The 25,597-nt window shown below is 40.6% G+C and overlaps 1 protein-coding gene across 1 annotated transcript in view; it reads left to right on the top strand.

The window, feature by feature from the left end:
- SASH1 (SAM and SH3 domain containing 1) overlaps positions 1 to 25,597 on the top strand; it is a 163,641-nt gene that overhangs the window by 55,078 nt on the left and 82,966 nt on the right. Inside the window, exons 3-4 of the mRNA XM_067542374.1 lie at positions 18,718 to 18,768; positions 18,899 to 18,948. Coding sequence (XP_067398475.1) covers positions 18,718 to 18,768; positions 18,899 to 18,948 — 101 coding nt within the window. The remainder of the gene's footprint in view (positions 1 to 18,717; positions 18,769 to 18,898; positions 18,949 to 25,597) is intronic.

Here is a 25,597-nt window from a genome sequence, read left to right on the forward strand (position 1 = left end):
GCTGCCTTTTAGGTATGAAAGATAGCAACCTTTATGTCTCTATACGTTCTTAAAGAATTGGCCAATGAGAATTCACTGGATGTGCTAAGATGATGAATGGTTTAATCCTTTCCAAACATTTAAAAGGACCTGGCCATACTCAAAAGGATTGGTTAGCCATATAGAGGCTGAAATTTATAGGCTCCATAACATAAAAGCTCTGTGTTTAGCTGAAACAAAATCTGATCATTTATATAACATTTTTTAAAGTGATCATATATTGTTCACTGTCTTGTACTTTTTAATATTGTAAATCTTCTGAGTATTCAGGCCCTGGTTCAGTAAAGCATTCAAGCACATTCTTAACTTTAAGCATATAAATTCCATTGACTTGAATGGGATTTAAGCATGAGTTTAAAGATAAGCATGTGTTTTAAATGCTTTGCTGAATCAGGGTGCCAATTTCTGTGAAAGATGGCATATAAAATAAAGCTGTATTGGAATAAATCTAATTAAAATGAAACCAAGTGTGCTAGAAAGATGCAGTAGATACTCAAGGCAGGCCAATTGGACCATATGGCCAGCAGTGCCAGTTTAAAGGTCAGTGGAAGATCTACCAAAACTAAGTTAGATTGCTAGATATAAATAACAGCCTGCACATTTCACAGCAAGCTTGACCTAAATTCCTGAGCAAGACTCCCTGGTGTCGCTGGAACCCTTGTGCACCAGATGAGAGATTCTACTAATGTTTCAGATACATTTACAAATGTAATTTTTCACTGAACTAAATATGAAAATGAATAATAGTGATTTTATCATATACTCATTTAAAATTTAAATTTGCTATGCTGCCTCATAGCTTTTAATTTTCAACATGCAGCAAAATTTTGTTCAGAAGGTATGACTTATCTAAGTTGTCAGAGGAAAGTTGGTGGTTTAGGCAACTAGGTAGAAGGCAACTGGGTATTCTGACATTTGAGAAGTTGTGGGAGACTGGGCTTGAAGGATAAACACATTATCTGGAAATTAAAATAATCAGCAGTGAAATAGTTAACTGCTGTTCTTAAATGTAGCATTAGCAGGTATCAGAGTAAGCACCCACTTTAAATTAATGGGGGTAGGTCACAGCTTTCTAAGTCATTGTGTCAAAGAGCCAATGTTTCATTGATTATACTTGGTTCATAGTTGGAAGATTTTCTTCCTAACCAAAGTAACTATAACCTTTATTCATTTTATTTATTATTTTTATTTTTTAATGACATCCTTGGGTTCTGGATCTCAATTCTGTAGCAATGGTGGTTTCTGTGGCAAATTCCACAGTCATGGAAACAGGGAGTACGCAAGGCCTTGGATATAAACAAACACACAAAAATTCCTGTGTGCTATCCGTGCTGTAACCAGATCTAGAGCAAAAATCTTCTCCAAAAGATGGTTTGCCCAGTGGTGGGATCTCAGCTGCTGTACCCAACTCTGTCAAGAACCTTAACCAAAAAGGAAATATAAGATAGGGCTGTACTGGCAAAAGGAAGACTGCTTCCATGAAGAATTATCACAGCTCTGCCATCATCATCCGAGTAGGCTTGTTTTCCGGAAGCCTGGCAAACTTTTTTTTATATATACATACAGCTGAGCAATGGAAGAGACTCCACACCTTGCCCAAGAATTCATGTTGGGGGTACTTTCATAGTGCCTGCCCAGGCAAGCAGTTCCTGGTTGCAAGAACTTGGCATTTAAAATCACTTGCAGGAGTTCAGGCAGGCTTAAACTATATTCATCTCAGATTTCCAACTTCCTGGTAAATTAATTTACTTGTAGGGCCTGCAAGCAAGCTGATTCTTAACGCCTGAAAAAGACACTTGCAAAGATAAGGTATTCAGTAATTTGTTCTGTGGGTTTTGCCTACAGTGTGCACCCTCAGTATGCATTGTCAGCAATGGCAAAGCAGCAATTAATATGTTATGGAAACAAATTGTTCACTGGGATGATTTCACTTAAATAGATTTTCACTTTTAAAGCTTTGAACATCATTTGCATCTTGTTGTAATTCAGTCATTACTCATAATATTGAAATACTGTTATTAAGGGCCAGATCCTGCTCTGTGGACTCACATTGACCTCAGAGACCCTGCTCACATGAGCCCGGGTGATGGCTCAGGAATTTGATAATAGGGCAAAGAGCCTTTCACTCAAGATGGATGGTTTAAATCCGGCCTTAGTCATTACTAACTGGAGACTATTGGGTGTCTGTGTGAAATTAATCCATACTCTGTCTAGTTTCCAGTGGGCAAGCACACAAGAAACATCACCACAGTCACCACGAACTAACATGCTTGTTAGCAGTTTCATACAGAGATGCCACTGTTTGAATGGGCTATTGTAGACTGAAATGTTTGTCTCTAAAAGTGGTTCCTGTATAGGAGAGTTCAAGCATATTTGCAGGGCAGTTCATGGAAGTGCACATGGCCAGTACCTTTACCCCATAGCTGTTCAGTTTCTAGGCTGACAGTCACGGGCACTGAATGTATGTAATTTTCTTAGTGTTGTCATGAGCCATCATAATGTCAAAATGTGATTGCCCGCTGTTCTCAGTTTATCCCGTCTGAGACTGTATCTTTTAAGGAAACAAGATTTTATGTCCATTAAATCCACAATACACCATCTGAGTGGATCTGGGTAAACAGGAGGGTGAGTCAGCCAAATACTAGGCTTGTACAATCTTGGCTGTAGTGAGCCTTTGATGCTACTTGTATGCACAGAATCCCTGTATGTTTAAAAAACAAGGTTGCTCAATTTGACCTTCTTGGGTTTGATTACAAGTCTGTGTCATAATTCTGAGTCATTGCACCCGCATTGACATGCAGAAAAATGACATTCCCAGCAGATCAGCCTGCACAAGGCCAAACTCTGTATAGGTCCTTGTGGAGGGAATGGCTGAAGTGGCAAACGGGAACTGGAAATGCATTGTAGCTGTCACTTCAGGAATCAAATGCTCTTTAAAAAAGGGAACTACACATGTGCATTTTAAGAACATACAAAGAGCAAGCGCAGGTATGAAAGCTATTTGAAAGGTTTAACTACGCAACTGTAACTCTCTAGTGTGTGGTGGATGGCAATCATAGATGGCTTTGTGGGAGCAGCAGAGACAGGCTTCTTCGTGGATTCCTTAGGTATTAGATTAAATGATTATTGAAATCTGTTCCCCCCCCTCCCCCACTCCCACCCGGAGGTTTAATCACCACTGTAAGAGGGATGTAACTGTTATGTAGTTTATCATTCCTCCGAATATGTTCTTAATAAAGGGTTGTGTCAATCAACATTCAGCAAGTGCCCTGTTGTTTCTAAAAAGCCATAACAGAAATCAGAGAGACGAGGTGGGTGTAGTAACATCTTTTATTGGACAAACTTCTATGGATGACAGAGACAAGTTTTTGAGCCCTACACAGCTCTTCAGATCTGTTGAGCTGGAAAGCTTGTCTCTCACCAACAGAAGTTGGTCCAATAAAAGATTTTTACCTCACCCCCCTTGTGTGTCTTGTATTCTGAGACCAACACAGATACAGCACTATTGCAAACAACAATAGGAATACTAAGGGAATACTCTCTCTCTCTCTCTCTCTCTCTCTCTCTCTCTCTCTCTCTCTCTCTCTCTCTCTCTCTCTCTCTCTCTCTCTCTCTCTCTATATATATATATATATATATATATATATATAAAAAAAAAAGATAGACCCAAATCCTGCACTCTCTCTACTTAAAGGTATACAGCCTGGACAATACCAGAATCCATGTGATTTCTCTGTGCTGGATGGAAGAGCAGGCAATTTACAGGCCTGGCTACACCACAGCATCCCACTCAGCTCCCGCAGAGAACGCCTTCTCAAAGCCAGTTAGCTGGTACTTTGCACAACTGAAAGGATTTGAGTCTTTCTGCATAGCTGTTAATCCTCAGGGTTATCAGTTGTTAGCGGTTAAACTTTAATTACTCTTTTACTGAAATCTGTATTAATCATTTCTCTACTGTGTGGTATGGCTGGTTTCTCATGCAAAAATCCAGCATCTCAAGCCTCCATGTACAGGTATGTCAGAGAAACTGCTTTTGTGAATTTTCAGTGGAACAGATGAACTTCAGAAGGACATGTCCAAGCACCACAGCTGGACTGGAGAGAGGCTCAGCAGTCAGAGCTGTTAATTGCACATTTTGAAACCCTTCATTTAATCCTTCTCTAGCAATTGTCCTGGTAGCATTGCAGCTGTCAAATAGCACTCTTGTGTCATTACCCCTCTAAGAAAAATTATCATGGTAACAACCTAACAGAGAATGGCTTGCAATTGATGCAACACCATTTTCGAGCTTTACTGTTGAGTGTTGTATTTATTAAAGGATTTCTGTCTTTGGCTTGCTTTTGAATTTAAAAGGCAAATCCAGTGTGTTACTATGACCTATCACGTAGACACAGATTTTTATAATATGTACATAGATTGTTTTTAAAGTTACCAAATGAATACCTATTTAAATACCTATGGGCAATGGATGGCTCTGAGCTTTCATCATGGAGGTTGCCATTTTTCCTGTGAACAGGTAAACTGTGATTTGGCTGGCAGCCAGTTTTAATAGGTAAGCATCCACATAGTTTTTGTTTGTTAATAAGATCTCTTTTAAATTAATTAAGTTGGTTTTGCTCACTGTGTAAGTACATGAGGGATATATATTAAGATGTGTAAATTGTATTCCCTCAGAGAATACCATTGAACTTTCCCTGTAGCTGCCTGCATTGCTCTGTGGGTTATGTCTACGGTGGAAGTGTAATTTCCAATTTGAGTAGACAAAGCCATGCTAGCCCCAGTCCCACCCCAAAATAATCCCACCTGAAATTCTAGATATGTACTCAGGGCAGCTAGCCTGTCCTGCTGCCCGTGGAGTTGCATCTACATTTCTAGTTTTAGTGTGTTGGCTCAGTCTGAACTAGTGTGTATCCATATTGCAGATTAAACCTCAAGCCCAATGTAGGCATATCCTAAATTTTCACAATTCAGTAATGCTTTCTTGCAGTATTGCCAACTCGAGATTTTATCATAAATCTCATGTCTAGTGTTTTTTCTCTTATTTCAAAGAAAAACTACTTTCTAGCCCCACTGATGGTGGAGAAAAGTGTGAAAATATCACTATCAAACACTTAATCCCCAGAAGACACATGATGATAATCCAAAATGTATTATTTTACAATCTCATGATTTCTGGAGGTTTGGGGTTGACAATACTGTTGTTGGCGCAAGAACTATACCAATGTAACAAAGAGTAAAAAGACAAACATCTGTCTCCTCATGTTTCTCCGCAGGGTAGTGTTTTTGTACCACCAGGAGCTTTATCCCCAACAACCATTTGTCATTATTTTCCAATCCCCTCCTCCCTCCAAAACAAGTTGGAGAGGATGAATTTTTTCCCTACCAAATAATTTTTGTCAAGTCCAAAGTTAATATACTGTTATGAAGGAAGGTGTTAGTAGCTGCCGTCGGTGACCAACTTGGTTAAAGTCAATGGGTGAACTAAGCTCTTGTTATTCAGGCTAAATGAAGGAGAAAGTAAATTCCCTTTTAGGAGTAATAGCTGAAACAATAGAAGCCACTTCCCAAGGCTTAGGGCAACGTTTGAGCCGAAGCTAAGGCACGTGGACATAGTGGTTTCCCTAATTGAAAATGCAGGGGCTCAGGCATAGATTGGTTGCAGCTGTATGTGTGTGTGTCTGTGTCAGAAGCTGAACAAGTGAGCAGAAAATGAGAAAAAAACATAAGAAAGCAAGAGAACCAGTGGTGAACATGGCCCTGAGAGAAAGCCAAGAGTCGGAGCTGCTTTTGGGCATAGTACATTCTAGAAAGGCAGACATAGATTTCTGGACAAGGAAATTGTCTCCTGTTTTGTTCCTACTGTGATCAGGGAAACAGGACTTTGTGTACATTCTTTGTAAATGAACAAGTTTGCATTAAAGAATATACCCGACTCGTATCAATTTCTCCTCCTAAACAGAGGCATGTTCAAGGGAAGGTAAGCAGGGGCAAGGGCCCTCCCAATTGGTGGAAGCACAGAACTCCTCTGAGGCCAGAGTGGGGAGAGAAATAGATTTAAACTTGGTCTGAAAGACTTTTTTTATCAGCATGACCCAAGTTTAGGGTTTCTGTATTTATTTTGTTGCATGTGATGTTTTTTCTAACATCAGAAGCAGAGCAATGAGCTTCAGTTTTACCCTACTTGAGTGTTACGTGTGATGTTATCAATTGCTGCTGAATAATGCTAAACCTCAAACTCAGGTCTTGGCTGACTGGAATTAGAGATGACTAAGGGGGGGATATGATAGAGGTATGATATGATAGAGATCTATTAAATCATGACTGATGTGAAGAAGATATTTTGCGTTGTCCTATTAGAGCTAAAGAGTGTCCAAACACTCTCAGACATCAGAAGAATTCAGATCTAGGCTTATGGTTTGGATTTATTTGCAGTTGTCAGTCTCTTTAATGTGGGTGTCTCAAATAATTTTTTATAAATTTCTGTAGCAATGCTACATGTATTAAAGTAATTATGGTGATTGAAAGGTTCCTTTTAGTTTGTTTTCTTGATTTTGAAGTGAGTGAGTAAGAAATTTGCATCCAATAATGAACATAATAAACAAAAATAACTTGTATCAAATTAGCTTTGCTTTAAAATATTTGGCTTCTTTTTAAATTACGTAATTAATGTAACTTGTTATGAATCTCCCTCACTCAAAATGTTAGGACTTGGAATTGCTTTTCCAGCAGGAGAACAGCACGCTCAGGCTACTTCTACATTGTCCCACAGTTCAGCCTGGGGGGTGTGAATAGCAGTGCGTTCCAAAGTGCTTCACTGTAACTCCCCCACGTGGACACTGCAAGTGTGAACTAAAAAGTGCCTAGTTCACATTTAATGTAGTCCTGTTTGAAGATGATTATATTAATGCCAACTAGGAACCTTTCAGTTCACACCTGCAGTGCACTTTGATGCGCACTACTGTTCACACACCCCGGTCTAAGCTGCAGGGCAGTATAGGCAAGCTCTCAGCGTGCTTGCTACTGTGATCACACACTGGATTTACTGATCTACCATCCTGTTAGTCAACACAGAGAGAGCGTCAGATTCTCCCCCAAATTAACCTCTGGTGACTACTTTTTTGCACAAAATGAAGTCAAGGGTTCTGGCGGGGGTGGGGGGTGTTTGTTTATTTAGTGTTAACTAAAGAACAGAGTAAACGATGATGCACGAGGGAAATCGCTTGGAATAATGCATCAGCCTTACAACATTGAAATCATGGACTTTTATAAGCAGCTGTTTAACATGTTTATTAAATGGATGTTACAGATTACATTCAGTTAACTAATTCATTTGAGCCCTTTACAGAGTAGTTCATCTATAGCTTAATGCACAGGAGGGATAAAAGTTAGAGTGTAAGAGAGTAAACACATCATTTATGTGAATTTAAGTTATAGTGAAGCTGGGTCTACCCGTGTTTCCATTATAACCTTGTTTTGGGAAGATTTATAGTACAGCTTTAGAACATTGCTAGAGGGGAACATTTGGTATTGGATTTTCTTTCTTTCTTTTTCTTTCTTTCTAGTTTTTTAAAATAAAATTTCATTATTTAAAAATTGGAAGTTAGAAAGAACTTACATGAACACACAATCTTAAACAAGTAAGATGATTATTTAATTTTTCTAAAAAGTAAAACTGGGGACATAACTTGTCTATAATGCTGTTCGGTGGTATTGGTATTTTGCTGCTATTTTTGCTGTGCAAACAGCAAATAAATTTTTGTTTAAAATTATCTACTTGCAGAAACAGTTTAAGAGTTTAACTATTACAGCTAATTAACATTAAGAATGAACATATACCAATAAATCTATTAGTATTTCCCATTCTCAGATAAAAATCCAGAGGTAGGGAGATAACTTTTCCCTTCTTCTCCCACTCCTATTTAATCTAAATTGTTGCCTTTGTAGGTAAAATGGAGTTTTAGGAGGTATTTGAAGTTTAGACTGACATGTTGAGTTCTTAGCTCTTTGAGGGTGCAGGTTAACAACTGATTTCCAACTTCTGGAAATGGTGTACTCTGACCAGTGCCTTGTTGGCTGCTGTACACATTACACCAAATATCAGCTTAGTCAGCAGCATCATTGGTAGTCTCTGCTGAGAGGCCAAGCATTGAAAGGACACAAACACTCAAAGTAACCTCTCTAGGCCAGGTTTCAGAATCAAGTACAAATTCCTCCTCCTTGCTGTTACAGCTCCACACACAGCTCTGCCCTGCCTATGTCTCATTGATCTTCACCTCATGTCCAGCTCCCTGCTCACGCTTCTCACCTTGCTCCCGCCTGCTCTTGCTTTTAGGTCTTTTTTTAACACTGTTTCCTACAAGTGAAACAGCATTCTCCTCCTGTGCCTTAAACGGCCTCACTGGCTTCTTTAAGGCTGTCCTCAAAAATCCATTTCTTGCACCTTGTTTTCCATCATTGCCTTTCCTCAGCAGAGCGGTTGTCATCGACTCCCTTTTGCCCTGCCTTAATGTCTCCATAACATGAATCAGACTTTGATTTTTGCATTATAGAACGTGTTGTTTTTTTACCCTGATCCATCCTTTCCCTGAACCTTTTCTTTGTCTTATTCAAGTTCTGTGCTTTTCTGAGTTCAAGTCCTATTTGTTACTCATGGGGTTAAGTGGTAGCAGGATAGGATTGTCTTTTTCAATCCCAGTAAAGCACCATGTAATAATATAGAACTTCACCAGTCTTGTGGTTGCTGTCATAATTTGTTAATGTTTTTGTCATTTAAAAATGTTGGTGGGTGTTAATAATCTAAAAGAAATCTAAATATGTAGAACAACATGTTAGATAGAAAGATGCCGTAGTTGTTTGGAAGTAAAAAGGTTACACATTTTTCTATCTGATACATTATATTTAAAGATCCCAGCATTTAGCAAGGGTTTACCTTGGGCTGAGAGAGGAATTGTTTTAATATATAAGTAAACACTTGAAAGATACTATAATTGCATGTTTTATTTCTGCCTTTTTGTAAACCCACATTTGATTAGTAGTTCAGATAACTGTTCACTTGTGTCTGTGTTGATGCGTCAGCCATTAGGAGAATATTTGGACTGTAGTTCCTTGAATAGAAAAAGTATTCACTTGTTTGAAATCCCATTTTTTAACCATTCCTCCCCCACACCGCATTTCCTTGCTCCAGAGTTTTATTGTTGCTGCAGAATATCATCATTTACTATATGTCAGTCTTGGCTGTAACGTGCAAGAGTAATGGAGCAGAAAGTCTCCACTGTTCTACTGTAATGGCTAAAAGGATGGACTGGGGGATTGATGCACTTTGAAAGTCAAAATGGATCCTTTGCTAATCTGAACTATTGGAAACTCAGTGAGGTGGTTAATTCCCTCAAACAAACACTTGCTGAGGTGGTACCCTCTGGAATAGTTCTTTCTTCCTTTATTTATTATTTATTTTGATCAGTGACCCATGGCTAACAACTGGTTGGTAGTTCCCATTAAACACCTGTGTTCCTGTGCTGACACTGCAAAAATGTTTTGTTTGTCATAATCTTCTCTGGAGCCATTGTACAGGTTGGGACATGACTTGTGGCAAAGGAATCTAGACAGAATAATTGGTGTCAGATTAAATTATGATGCTGGAGGTCTTTGTTCTGAGTTCCTAACAATCTTTTGAATATGACTTTGTATCACCATTGAGAAGATAGATTTAGAGATTGCTGTGTATATTCCGACTAAGCAAGGTGAAGTCCATTGGGGAGAGAATGTTTTGGATTTTCCAATTTATAGTTCTCTTCCTATCTGCCTTATTGCAAGACATGGAAGGGTTGTCAATGGAATTATTTATAATTTCGAGTTATGAAATCGGCAACATCAGCATCTTTAGTTCTATCTATTTGTTACGTCTCAAAACTTCCCCAGCAGCTCTACATGTTTCCCTCTGAACAATAGCTGCCTTGTGTTTGAGTGAACTTAACTGCTCCTAGGGTTCTCTCTCTGTTGCCTATAGCTCTTAGACCCTGTCTACACTAGGATTTTTGGGCTGTAATTCCCAATGGGTGCAGTTCCACTGGTGGTAGCTGCAGTGTAGGCAAGGCTCAGAAAGAAAGAACTCAAGCTCTTCTCTATCCAAGATTAGAGGATATGGGGATCAAAAATGTATGAACTTCATGTATGCTAATGGTCTGAATTTACAGGGCCTAAAATCAAAGTGTAGATGAGCCCTTCTAGTCCACTGCCTTTGCAGTGACTCAGAGTGCACGCCCAGGGTGCCTCTTTATATGTGGAGGAGGATCTGGACTGGAGCCACAGGCTATCATTCTTCATGGGGATTTTTCTATGAGTAACTTTTTTTTCCTTATATGTTTCTCTATAAAATGAATAAAGACAGAGTATTTCCCTGAACGTAACATACAGAACTGAACCCACCATGGAAAGGAAAGCCCCAGATTGACTCAAACTCCATCTCTGTAGCAGTGTGTCTAATTGTGAGATACAACTAGCTAACAATGCAGAGTTTATAGAAGTGTAGGTATATTTTTCCTCTTTGGTATATTCCCTGTAGTTAATAATGGAAAAAACCCAGAGCACTTTTAACTGCTACTTTCCTGAGATGTTGGTTAATATTGTGTTCTAACGGAATACGGACAAAGTCTACAGAAGAGATGGGGTATAAAATTCCCTGGGCCATACTCAACTGGTGTAAATCAGCACTGAAGTCAATACAGCTATGCTGATTTACACCAGCTGAGGATCTGCCCCCAGAGCTACCAATAGCACCTTGAAAGGCAAAATAATTAAACTTCAAGTGAAAAGCTTTCTATAAATGTCAACTGTAAGTTCTGAGGGAGTGGAAACAATGTATGGAAAGCTGTTTACATGGATGTTCATTTCACTTGTCCTTGTATGGATCTGTTCAGTTCGAACAGAAGAGCACTGTAGTTCACCACAGAGCATTTCTTAAGAGCAATGTCACAATGAAACGTTACGTTTCTGCTGTGTGACACTTTCAAATAAGCATATCCCCACAGCAGGGGGTGTGTAAAGGTACAAGCCTTATTTTATGGTGTGTGGGTTTGAGCTCTGTTCATTCTCAAATGGAAATATATGTGTTGGTTTCATCTTACTTCCCATTTGTTTACCTCCCCAAATCACCACACCTATTAAACTAGTTGTACACAGTGGCCAAACTCTCCTCAAAGGAGGCCCTGAGCTGGATGGGTTTTGCAAGTAAACTAACTAGGGGATATCACGTGTTGTGTTGATCCTGGACGCCCAATAGTGAACAAAAATTCTGATAACACCATAATATTGTCGCATTTAACGGTGGCAACTAGGTGGTTATTAGCATTCACTAACATGCTATTAGCCTTTTTGCTGTGCTAAAAATGTGAGAAGTGGAGATTAATCCAGCGAAAGACACTCACAAATAATACAGTGAGAGGAAGAGTGATATGGTGGTTAAACCAGAGGAGGGAGTATCAGGAGAAGAAGGATGGTCTGACATGAGCCTGGGAATTTGGAGAGCTGGGTTCAATTCCGTGCTCCACCATACGCTCGCTGTGTGACTGTGGGCAATGATTTTTGTGTCTCTGTAGCTCAATTGACCATCTGTAAAATGAGATAACAGTACAGTACTTCCCTATCTTACACTGGTGTTCTGGTGATAAATATGTTGTGAGACACTCAAGTTCTATGGTAATGGGGGGTCATGCAATTACCTAGATAGACAGGAGATCTGATTTCTTATTCCTGACTCTGCCATATGCACTTGCTCATAATAACAAACAAGTCTCTTAGACACAAATTTTCCAAATTTGGGCACCTCAGTTTTTGGGGTCCAAATTCAAATATCTTGGGCCTTCTTTTTCAGATGCACCGAGCACTCTCGACTCCAACTGAAGTCAATGAGAGATGTAGGTGCTCAGCAGTTCAGCACCCAGAATCAGTAGCCATGTTTGAAAATTTGGGGTTGGATTCTCAAAAATGCTAACTCTGTCAACTTAACTCGAAGCCAAAGGGAGTTTTATTACAACTTCATTGGGAGCAGAGTTACGCTAATAGCAAGTGCCTCTGAAAATCCCACCTTTGGCCTAACCCTTTCTATGCCTCAGTTTCACTATGTGACAGGGTCAGACTAGATGGCTACTGTGGTAATCAGTGTGTTGGTCATCGATGTTTATCAGTGTAGGTTGCGTACGTGTCCCCGTGTAGATGCTGTCCCAACTCTGATCAGGAAACCGAGACGGCTCTCACGATCAAATGAATCGACACGACCACGGATTAACTGAGCAACGAAGGCGCCCAGGCCAGGTTTATTGTGTGCGGCCCAATGAGAAATGACCTACAGAGTATCTCTGGGTCAGTTTCATATAGGCGGCATTACAATGGCCACGGCCCAATGGCGGGACTTTCCGTTATCCCCTAGACGGGACGCCAGTATTCCCTCTGACACCTTCTTTTATGCATTGTTACATACTTTCGTTCTGCCCCCTTTGACGTAGATAGTTGCCATCCTTTTCTGTTAATTGGCTGATTTGGGCAAAACAACTCCATGTATCACCTTTTGTCATTTCTATCCATTAAAGTGTCATTTTAGGGAGTTAGTATCTTGGTACCTCCTGCTACATATTTTAGTAATATTTTGGCAATCTTGCAGTATCAGCACTTTCCTGTGCCAATTTCAGTTAACTTGAATGACCCCTTATACTCCTGTTCACTCAGCTTTTTCCATTTATGCCTTAGCTTGTTTTACAGGCCTTAAGCTCTCACTTCTTACTACAGCTACCGGAAAGTGCTAGAAGGCCAATATATCAGCCCCTGGCCCAGCAAGTCCCTTTTCCCCTAGTAGCTGAGCAGGGGTTACTCCTGGTTAATTAACACACCTGGAGCCAATCAAGGCCCCACCTAGGACTTGTTAAAAGCCTTCCCTCCTGAGAAAGTGTGTGGCTGGAGTTGTGAGAGTGAGATGAGCTACCAGAGTGTGTGTGCGTGCAGACAAGACGCTGTCAGAAACCAGGAGGGTTTAGGAGAAGGAGCAGAATGTCGGCAGAAGAGAACCCTACAGGTACAAAGACTGGGGGAGGGAAAATCCTGCCCGAAGAGGGCAAAGTACCTTTCCCAGGCGTAAGGGAAAAGACCTTGCCTGAAGGGAAAGATTGAACTGGACATTTGGTTTGGGCACTACCATGCCCAGTGGGGCTATCTGAGGTCAAGAGCCTCCCCTGGCAAGGAGGACAGGAAGGGCCCCTGTCTGAGCAGGGTACGGACATCAAGTCAAGGGGCACGGGGAAGTAACCCAGGAAGCTATCAGCTTTCCTGAAGCCACAGCCCGAGGCTGCTGCGTGTAGGGTCCCTGGGTTGGGGCCCAGAGTCGAGGGTGGGATCAGGCCCCCCCCTACCGGTCATTAATTGGAGGGGCAAGAGCCCCAGCAAAGAGGCAAGGGCCTATGAGAACTAGAGACAGGCCTGGGAGCCAACAGGGAGTGACCATCTTAGAGAGGCTGTATTACCTTTCCCCACCACTAGAGGGTGGAAGAACACTAAAGGGTGAAGCAGTTCCCTGACCTACCGCTAGAAGGAAGCGCTGGATCCACCGAAGTAGAGGAAGAGCTTTGTCGCACTAGCTATATAACGCAGATAATACTTTCCTTCCTTATATGTGTTTTTGAGACGCAGTTGATTAATGGTTGTTAAAGCCCTTTGAGGTTTTCAGGTGGATGGCACCATAAAAGAAAAGTCATGTTGTTTAGAAATCTGGTTGTTGTTAATTGGGCTATCTAATAAATCATTTATCAAATGCATCTTTGAGCAATAAGATAAACATCAGAGGCGTCATGTTTATAGGACTTTGGCTAGAGCTCTAGGATTTACTGTAACAGCTAGGATCGATGGACCATCAGGTCTGATGTCCTGTGTGCATCAATGGCATTGTGGCTAATGAGGAAGGTGTGAAAACCCCTAACGCCCCTGGCCACTTGTACAGTGAGGAAAGACTCTTTCCTGAGCCACAGTGAGCAGCTGAAATCTTGAAGCATGAGCTGCAAGTCTGACTTGGTATGTTTACAAATCTACGTCTCTGTTTATAACAAAAGTCATGTAAAAAGAACCGCAGTTGCTGATACACACTGGTTCTGTGTTGTGTCAATTCCTACCCTGCAAGACGCTTTCCATCGTAATTCAGCATTTGTTACTTCCTGCAGGTTAATGCATTGTTTATCAAAAAACAGTGTGGGGAACAGTAGGTGATGCAGGACAGGACTGAGGTGTACTAACAGAACTCTTTGTGGGCTGCCTGGACAGCCTCTGTCTGCACTGAACCTCATTTTAGCCAGTGCTTTGGGACCTGATTCTGCAGCCGCTAAACTCAGCAGCTAAGCGTCCACTCACTTCAGTGCTGTGGGAGAAGTTTTTCCAATGGGAGAATGAATTATTTCTAAAAGAGATCCTCTAGTTCAACCATAAGTAATGAGCTTGATGCAGGAATTACAGGGAGAAATTCTATGGCCTGTGGTATGCAGGAGGTCAGACTAGATTATCATAATGGTCCCTTTTGGCTTTAAATTCTATGCATGTTCTGCAGCCAAATTCGTAACACAAGAGGAGCGGGGGCCTGAAGCCATTTTTGCCCCCTCCTGCCCTGGGGACTGGAACAGCAGTTTTTCAGGGCTGTATTGCCTGAAATCTCCATAGAGTGATCCAACTCTGCCTCAAATACCCTCCCTGTCCCAGCATATCGCCTGTGCCAGAACATGTGAAGCGGTCTTTGGAAGGCAGCTTTATGACGATCTTCTGCGGTGTCGACACTGTGAAAATCCTGGAACTGGGATTTTTAGGGCCTCTTTACACACAGCTCTAGCACTTTAACCTGGTGTGGATCTCATCCTATGAGAAGAGTGGATATTACTCTACGTGCAGCCAATAATTCAGAACCTTTTAGAACATCATCATCTATAAACCTAAGCTTGTAGAATGTTTAAAGATTTGTTTAAAATTTGAGAGCTACAGAGAACTGACTTTTAATAAATGAATATTTAAAAATATTTTGCAAAAAGTCATTAGTGTGTTTTTTTAAAAACTAAAACCAGTCTTCCAAAATTCACCCCACTTTGCAAAATAAGACTCTGATCTTGCAATTGGATTCATATAGGCACAGGGTCTACCTTCCAGTAGCCAGACCAGAGCCTAAATAAATTACAAAAAAAATTATTCATGACTGGTTTAATTTATAAAACCACCTTCTCCCCCAACCTCCTTGATTAAATGTCCACACAGCAAAAATGCCATTTCATTCTAATTGTGACTGAAGACTCTTGAATAATGATGATACAAACATATCTGAGATGCCTTTGAGTGCTGCAGGGGGCAAGTGCAGCTTTAGAAGCTGGGGTGGGAGAGGAGGCTGATGGAGTAAATGAGAGAAGAGAGGGAGACTAGAGTCAAGATTTTTCAACTCAGGATGCAGCTGGCTATTTCCCCAGGAGAAATAAGAAAATACAAAAAACCTTTCCACCCTCTGTTTACAATCTAAGTCTACTAGTTTCAAGTCAGCTTGGGCAAGTAAAAGAATCCCTTAAAGTGGCAGAAAAAGGGAATATAGTCTTCTAAATTATTATTAACAATTTTTTTTAATAGGCTATCTGTTATAAAAAGGATTTGCAGCAGTAGGTTCTTCAGACACCCAGTAAACGATGAAAAAAACAAATATTACTGCTGAGAGGCTGGGATACAAATGCACATCAGGCACACACACAGTGGGTTCCTTTGGCTGGTTATATGCAGCTTTACTGCGCCGTAACTGCTCTTCATGGGTAGAGGAGGAGAAGCTGGCATGAATGAGCTGTGTTCCGAGTAGGTATACGGCTGCTTCCTTCCTTCCTTTTTGGCCTTCAGGTCAGTGGGAGAGTACTGCAAGCCTTTCTCATGCAATGTTCTTGCTGCCTTGCTAGCTGAAAAGCTCATTTGGTTTCTCTTTTGGTAGAAATAATGGGGGAAGGGAGAGTCCTATATCTCTACTTTTATGAAAGAATCAGAGTCACTCTAGTGGTAGGGGGAAAAGATTTTTCCAAGTACCCTTGATTCTGAATCATTGGTTTTGCCTTCTTGACTTGTTACATTTGCAGAGTATCCTGGGCCCACAACAACTCCTTTTAAAGTCGATGACAAGACTTTGGATGACAAGACCACTGGAAAGTTGATAAAGTCGATGACAAGACCATTGGAATCTGGGCCCTTTTATATGCTCACACACCCTGTCTACAATATAAAAACAACAAAGTCAAGACAACCAGCATAGAACAGATGTTATAACAAAGTTGTTATAACATGTTACCACCTGCATAGATCATGACTATCATATAACATAATGCTGTTGATATGTCATATTATGCCATGACATGGGGGCTATCACATTATATTACAGTCCCCAGTAGTAGAAGCCGGTCTCCACTTGAATGAGTTCTGTTAGAGTGACACTGAGTTTTGTTCTGGTTTTTGCTGATTTAAATCCTAAAATTTTAGGTCAATTAACACTAATTACATTTTTCAAAACATGGCATGCCATTTTCTTATTATTGTCTTCCATTAGATAAGTTTCCCTTCTTTATCTTTAGACTAAGAACATAGAAACTAGTTTTATTTAGAGATGGGAAAGAGAGTTAAAACTAGAATAAATAATGCATTGGAAAATATGCCATAAAGAGACAACTCTGCATTATTGAGGGATGAACAAGTTGACCCACTAAGTCTTTTCAATCTTTGATTTCTCTGAATATATGTTATCTAATTTGCTTGCTGTACCACAGTGATTTCCTGGAGTACAGTAACAACTATATGAAATCACTGGCAGGACGCTCACCGGCTTCAATACTCACAAAATTGGGTCCAAGATTCATAGTCATGCAATATGAAGTGCTTTGCCCTACTGTTTTGCAGTCAAATAAATGAGACGCCGACAGTTAGATTTACCTCCAGTGACATATGACTGCAGACTTTTCCCCAATCCCAACTGGAGTTTTACCCTTGACTTCAATGGGAGCATGATTAAGCTCATTGTTAGCAACAGGTATGCCTTAAATTATTGATCTAAAATCTATAATTGGACAATATGGGTCTGATCTGCTGAAGTCAGTGGAAAGACTTTGGTTGACTTGGATTGTCTATGTTGGGGTTAGAAATGTGTCAGGCTGCAGAATGCTCACAGGTATTCCCACCTGAAGAATTTAGCTCAATTACATCTCCATGATTTTTGGTTAAGTTTGTTTGCTGAGAAATGACTAGAAATTTTCCCTTTGAATTCTTATTTTCAGTACATTTTGGGGAAATTCATTTTATACGTAATCTCAAAATATTCACACAGATCCTGAATCGTTTTTGTCACCAGATTTAAGAACAATATTTATTGTGTAACTGCAACAGTAGAATGCAGAGTTTTCTGTGGTGGAGGTTTCCATTTTGGCTGCTAAATGCAGTATCACTTGGAGGAGAATTTTTTAATATACCAGATAGATGGTAGCAATAATTGAAAGGCGTTTTTTTAAAAAGAAAAACAAAAAAGGCTATCAGTCTGACTTCAGCATACATATTTGATCTGTCATAAAATTTTTTTTTATAATTTCAAGTGTCTTCACTTAAACATTACATTTCTAAAGATCACTTTTTTCAGGAACTCTTAAATTGCTAACATAGTTTATGGGCATAATAGTGCAGTGGACTGGGAATCAGGACTCCTAGAGTCCCAGCTCCTCCTCAGTGCATGCCAATGAGCAAACCACTTTTTGTGCAATGCTGTTGATAATAGTTACCTACGTTCCAAATGGACTGTGAGTTTGAATTAATGTTTGTTAGGGAACTTTGGAATTTTGGCTGAAAAATAATCACATATTTTTTTATTTTTTATTTATCCAATATAAGCCATTGTAATTTTTTACCAATTTCTTGAAACACAGAATCAGCGTTATGTTCACAAATGGTTTTCTTCAATGGTTGCAGCAAATTAATTTCATTTTAGGGTACTGATGAGAACATAACCCCTTTGAAGCCCATACTTAATCCTATGTGTTGCAGATCAGGGTGGGAAAAAATGGGAGATCTCGCAATAAGTAGCAGCATAGACTGTGTTAAACAGGAGGCATTTATTAAAGAAAACTACTGCAGTCTGTCAAGGTGAACAGACTTCTTGAGTTTCAGCTTTGTCTCCCTTGTTTACCAAGGATCACACCCTGTCTGGAACTCTGTACCGCATGCAAAGACATATAGTAGCTGAATGATATACTGCAAGTAAACATACATTATCACAAGAGAGTGAGGGCTATGAAAGAGTAAAGAGAGCCCAGGAAGTTGGCAGTTCACATGTAGGAATATGTGGCAAATGTTGATTATCCCTTGAAGACTACTCGCTTATGTTTTTAATTAGTATTTGAACCCATATCTATGTATTAGCCTTACATTGTGCTACATTCTCCTGTAATAAGCATGTAATTGGCTTCTACTTGGGTATTTCAATGTATCGTCAGAGAGCAATTCCACTGGAAAGCTTAATGCTTCCTATTTGAATGGTTGTGGGATTTTCCAATATTCTGTTCATGTCTCCTTTTTCTTTCCTCATCCTGCTCTGTATTTGTTTTTCTAGTGAATGCTGCCTCATTTGGGTGTTGCATTAACCCGACATCTGTTCTGTTTTAGGAGAAACCCGATGCCAGCCCCACATCGCTACAGCTGCGATCACAGATTGAAGTAAGCACAATGACTTTAATCATCTATTTTTGTTTTGGATTTTTTTTTCTTTTCATTTGATATTTTGCACCAGTCGGGTAAAGCTTGTTGTTCTCCGTCTGCCCTCATTGCAATGCATCTTCTCTTATAGGAATCGCTTGGCCTCAGCAGTACCGTGTCCACACCAGAGACTGAAAGAAAGTAAGTTTGGGTTGTTGAGAAGCAGCGGGGTGTAAAGTGAAAATTTTTTACATAAATCAGCCAATTCTTGTTAAATTGATTGCATTTTACATAATTCCAGATGAATCCCCCATTGAAAACAAAATTGACACCCCTTCTCTTTCTTTGTGTTTCATTTTTGGGGGGTGTGTGTGTGTGTGTGTGTGTGTGTGTGTGTGTGTGCGTGCGTGCACGTACACATGCATGCAATGTAAATCAAGTTGGCTGACAATTATGAGCAGTGTAATAGATTTCCCTGCAAACTAAAATCTCCCTTTTTAAAAAATAGCTTTTTGATGACTAGACCTAAAACTTCCAAAAACAGAAATAGGACTTAAACACAGAAGACACTTTCCTCTTCTTGTGAGCTCATGGCTTTGTTACTGTACTTTTGAAGGAGGTGCCAAGAGAATGGAGTATTTAAAAACAAGTTAAAAATAACTTTAATTTTAGCAGTCCTTAATAAAAACCTCTTTGTATGGGCTATGTGGGTTTCTGTTTGCTGTCCTCCCCCTCCCCCTCTTCTGCAATGTGTATGTGTGTGGTTTTCTGGGCCTCCCTGTTTTCATCCCAAGAACTGGAATTCCTACTGCTAAGGGTAACATGCAGTAATGTGTAAAAACATCTAGCCCTGCATTTTCAGTGACTTCCAGCTTCTTTGTGTGATACCGACTGGGCTAGTTAAGAAATACAAGGAGCCCAGTTTCAAATGTATGGTGATTTAATAGGACACTTCACCCCCACAGCTAAATGTCCACTCAGGTACTCCTATTTAGAATTAGGGACATTTTTCAAAAATTTGCCACCATTGCACATATTGGTTCAGCCGCATCAGTGTGAGCAGTGTTGAGAACCCTGGTTCAGGTAGGATACCAACTGCTGTCACCGTTTTATGCACTGTTTCTATTACTCCTGCTCAGAGCAGACTTTGGTGACAATTGTTTAAAGTGGTGGCAATCAATGGCCCATGTACAGTAGGGCTTCCAATCTTGCTAACACTGGGGCTATCACTTATTGAAAAAACCTCCTTTGTGTAGAGAAGGCCTTAGTATCCTCTTTGGAGATATCTCTCAGCCTGTCTTCCGTTTTATTCTATATCATTAAACCAAAATGCCACATTGATGAAACTTTGAAGAAGTGCAGCATGGGGGACAAGCTAAGGTTTCCTATAATAATAATTACTTAATCCACTCGTAGATCTCAGAACACTTTACAGAGGAGATATCATTAACCCCATTTTATAGATGGGAAAATGGAGGCACAAAGAGGTGAAGTGACTTGCCCAAGATTACCCAGCAGGACAGTGACAGACCTGAGAATAGAACCCAGATCTTCTGAGTCCTAACTACTGGGAAGCACTCCCTCACAGCATAGGTGCTAAACAACAGCTATTTTGAATTAAAAGAAAGCAATACATACATAAATATACCTGGAGTGGTTTTATTCTCAAAAGTCCTTGTTTTGGTTTGGTTTGGTTTTTTACTGAAAGAATAATAACTTCGCCTCTCAGTTCAAATGGACCGTGCAGAGGACTTCTTTGGAAATGAAAGTATTGCATGAATGAAAGCGCACATATTGAGAGCACGTGAACTGAAGTGCAGAACTGATTTAATCCATCCAAATACGTGTGGGATTGACACAGGGAAAGTTCTGTGTCAGAGAAGTTTGCACAGTCAGGAAACACTTAACCTGCAGCATGTGGTCCTTTTATTTGACATGAGGCTGAAAACTGCAAAGAGGTAATGATCATTTGATGCCCTACTGGAAATACCAGTGGAAAATAGTCAAAGTAGAAGTTATTTAGGCCTGTATTGTTAGGATGATGGCTTGATTGATCAACGCTTAGTTGTATTCTCCTACTTGAGTGGCATTGTCTCATCAGTTCAGCACTGTTACATGCAGGTAGAAAGAAGTCTGTAAAATTCGTCTGCAAGAAAATGAGCCTCTTCTTGCTGAAGCTCTTTAGTCCATCACATTTTTTTTCTTACTGCCAACAGACTGAATTAGATTCTTCTTCATAATTTTCTGTTTAGGCCTCATGTATCTGAGTTATGTGCTTTCTTTATCCTGCCTGCTAGGATGCAGAGCTCAGGAGTATGCAGGCAATTCATGTCACTCTGAGGTTATGTCTCCACTGCAATTAGACACTCATGGCTGGCCTGTACCAGCTGACTTGGGTTGGGCTTGCAGGACTTGGGCTAAGGGACAGTTTAACTGCGGTGTAGACGTTTGGGCTTGGGCCGGAGCCCAACCTCTGGGATCCTCCCACCTTGCAGGGTCCTAGAGCCCAGGCTCCAGCCTGATCCCAAACATCTACACCACAGTTAAACAACCCCTTAGCCCGAGTCAGCTGGCCCAGGCCAGCCACAGGTTTTTAACTGCAGTGTAGACATACCCTGCTATACCACTTCTGATGGCTCATCTACACAGAGATGCAAACTGCAGCTGATGAAGAATTTTTCAGCAAAACATTTTTCATCAAAAAATGCCCATTTGTTGAAACTGAAACTTTTTGTGGAAATGTATCTGTTTCAGTTAAAGGTTTCTGAGGTCAAGAATGGGATTTCTGGTCGGAGACACCACCTAGAATAGCCAACAGGTTGGTGTTTTTAGGGCACACCCCTGGGATGTGTGCGACCTAGTTCAGTTTTGATTCAGAAAAAAGACTCAAATCTCTTGCCTCTAGCATAGTGGCATATCTCTGTATATAACACTGATATTTTTCATTTTGAACCTCACTATTCTCAGAACGGCAATCCCGGCTATGCAGACACAACTGAAGTTTGTTTTTGACTAAAAGTATGACCACTATAAGACCAAATACCCAGGAAACACATTGTTGATGGTTATTGTTGCTTTTTGATGTACGTAATGTGTTGAGCCCGGGGTGCATCATGTATACTATTAATGCTATTATTTCTCTAAGATGACAACTCCCCAAGGATGTTTACTCAAGCTAGGGGAATGAGGTGGAGGTAGGGGGTGGCTCACATCATTGTAAACATGGTGTTTTAAACAATGGAAACCAACTTTCTGATTAGTTCCCGGATCCCATATTTGAGCAGTCAAGACTCTGCATGATGGACTGATGAGCTCTGTATGTTTTAGAGGAAATCCAGGTCAGCCTAGTCCCCTTGAACTCAGGCTTCTGCATCCTGTCTCTCATCCTGTTTTTAGCAAATCCAGGGATGTTGCGGAGGGAAGTAATTTGTTTTTCCCCTTGGGGAATAGATCTGTTTGCCGTCACTATTTGCTGCACTGGCCTTGTTACATATTTTGAATGGGCTGTATCGTAGAGTCTCCAGGAAAGGGTAGGAACTAGATGCCAAGTACAAGAGCACCACATACAGGCAGGATAAGGCACAGTCCCCCTGTGTGTGAGGTTTTTCTTCCGGTTAGAGGGGTGAGGAGGAAGAAAAAACAACCCAAGGGTAAAAAATGGGGGATAATAATAGTGAGTGAATCTAGCATCTCTTTGGCATTCTCATTGTGTTCTAAATCTTTGTGTCCCTGTGGATGTCCTGAAGTATTCCATCATGCAACAAGTCACTCCCTGCTTCTTGAACCATATTGTTCACCAGTACAGAACAACTGCTAACCAAGGAAATGAAGAATGTTATGTTATGTTAATGTTGTGATTCATGTTTTTCTATCTGTTGGGTTATAGCAAAAGGCATTTTAAATATTCTCTGCTGGGTGAACCACTAGACTTACATCACAGTGCAGGTTGCGAGAGTCAGGTCGAGGTTGACCTGTCCAGCAGAGGATATAGGAATGCTCGTATGGTGTGCATGCTGTATGATGTAACATTTCTGAACTGCTTAACATTCCATCTTATAGGAGCTCTTGTCCTTCAGCAGCTGTGCCCTTAACTCTCTGCTTCAGCTGTTGAAAATGTAAAAATCTGTTGCGCTGTGTGCATGTCTAGTACGTGCCTCTTAAACTGAACTTCTCCATGGAGTCCATGCACTGTGGCCAGCGGGGGGAGATGATGGCGTTGTGAATGTTGGGACTGTTTGTTGTGAGAGCTACTTGATTCTCAAGGCATGCTATAAGTTGTCAGCAAAGAAACCAGAGCAGAAATGACAAAAGCTGTCATCTGCAGGTTATGTCTTCCCTTTGGGGGACACTGTTAACTGAATCTGTTCTCACAGGCTGAAGATTTGCTGCCCTGGATATGCAGAGTTTTAAGCCCAGCCACTATTGTGTGGTATAAATTCAAATTTATCTTGGGTGTTAAACTTCCAAATCAGTGCAGTGCTGGGAGAGCCCCTGGAGTTCAGTGCTATTTTATTCCATAGCATCTCCTTGTGAAAGTAGCAGTCTTTTAAAACATGCTTTCTTTATATGAAATAACACCCTAGACCGAAACTCTGGTCTCTGTGGTACTCTAATCCAGTGGTCATTGGCAATAATATTTAGCACCATGCCTCCTAATCCTCTTCCATTGTAGCATCCAGACTCCAAATGCAAAAGGTCCATTAAATCAGCACTGTGGGTCACATTACCATTGTGGTGACTTAAATTTGGTCATAGTCAATTGTGGCAGCTTGTCACGGTGTACTAATGAACTGTGGCAGATGACTGTGAGCTCATCTGCCATGTGAAACAGGAGAGCTACACTGATGGGGACTGGAAGCAGAAAGAGGGCAAAAACTGAGAATAACAATCAAAACAAAAACCAAACAAACCTGGGACACCAAAGCTGCACTTAATTAAGGATGAACTAAATTGCCCCTGTGGAAGTTAAAAATTGCAAGGCATATATGGATTGGGGGGGGGGGAGGGAGAGAAGCTTTATCTCCCAAATTTCTGGAGTATTTAAGAGAACATTTCTTTATATGCTGTGCTTTGCAAGAATCAGAGTGTCGATGAATGTGTATATGGCCCCATATCAACTTGTTTGAGGCCAGATTCAGTTGAAGCCCAACTATTTGTGCTGCCTGCAATTAGCTTCCCAAAGAGAAACAGGGCAGGAAACGCCGACAATAACACTCACAATAGGAGTGAAAGGCCAGCCAAACGCAGCCCGTGACACGTGACAAGTGTGACCAGTGTGCCTCTGAGCAGCTGAAGATTTCAATCCTGGTAATTTTGTATAAGGAAGCATGAAGAAGACTTTTCAAAAGAGCCCTAAACTCGTCACAGCCAGTCAGCACAGCATGCAACAACCAACATGCTTTGTATGTAGAGATACGTCACATTCCTTACACTGGGCCCTGCTCTCTGCTGTGGAAGTATTTTAGAGTTGAAGATTATCTGCCTCTTTGCACGTATCCCTCTGTTCATACTCTTGCCACTTACTAAATTCGACATCGCGTCCCCTGCTGATGGCCGTGCTCAGACTGCACTTGTAGAACCAACATGGCTGGTTCCACATTGGCTGTGGTGGGGGAAAAAACAACAACAAAAATAACAGCTCAGTGTTTGTTTCCACTGGGAAAGTTTTGACCTGCTTAAAGAGCCATTGCTATGGAAACATAATGAGGAGATAATTGAATGGAACGTCTTTGCCTTCCATCTCTTTCTCACACTGGTGCCAGGAAGGTCAGAACCTTGCAGCCTTGCTTTCCCTTCAGGTCCATGCAAATTTGATAAGAATACTAAAGGCCCATTTTCCTCCTCTATGCCAGCCGCATTAGATAAATTATCTTGTATTCAGTCGGTAACAGTTATAAAGCTGTCAGTTTTCACCCTGATTATGAGGCTGGGCCCTATACAATGCATACAGATAACCAAGTGGCCTTCCAAAAGAGCATGCAAAGGCTTTTAATTTGATTTATTCAGCAATTCATATGTGAATAATATTTTTAGATCCAAAATCAGATCCCAAACCATCCACTCCAAAAGGGCTGTAAATAGTTGTTGGCAAGAGATAATCAGGCCAGTATCAGTTTATTGATGATCATAATGGTGTTGGTTTCATTTTTTGAACTGCATTGCACACCTATGGATTTTATGTTCTATAAATGAGACATGGCCATGTTTTAAAGTGTATTTGCATTGATAGTGCTTAAAGGTAAAAAAAAGCCAATCAGAATCACCTCATTCTCTGCTCTTCTGCTATGGTTTGTTTTGAGAATGATGGGCTTTTGAAAGACAACAGCACATTCATAAAAGCAACACATGGTGTCATTTGTTTCCCTTTCCAATTCTGTAATGGTCCAGCTCAGGGCTATTTCACAGCTCAGGGCACATATGACTGTGTGTCTTGTAAAATCAGCCACCATGTATGCAAGATAAGCCCTGGAGCTTTTGTATCTCAGAGCAAAATCAGCTCACAGTTAATAGGGAAAGTTGTAGCCTAACCAGTTCAATAGAGCTGTAGCTAAAAAGCCCTTTTTTATAATAGGATACTTTGTCCAACTAGCCTGTGTGATCTCTGTGCAGTGATCTCTGTCCTTAGGAGGGTTTTGGCAGCACAACTTCTGGGGTTTTAAAAGGAATGTATGGAATGTGCAAACAGGTAGGTATAGCAATAGCATTGCCATTTGCTGCAGTTTAATAACAAGATAAGTCTTGGTGGCCTTTTGATACAGCTGGTGTTGCCATGGGGTGTATAAAACTCCATGTACCCAGGACACCAACTCCATCGGAGCACATCATTTCTGTAAAACAGGTATATAGCAAA

This window comes from Emydura macquarii, unplaced genomic scaffold, assembly GCF_026122565.2.
Source record: "Emydura macquarii macquarii isolate MOO-44397 ecotype Brisbane River unplaced genomic scaffold, CSIRO-AGI_Emac_v2 contig_705, whole genome shotgun sequence".
Taxonomy (NCBI): Eukaryota; Metazoa; Chordata; order Testudines; family Chelidae; genus Emydura; species Emydura macquarii.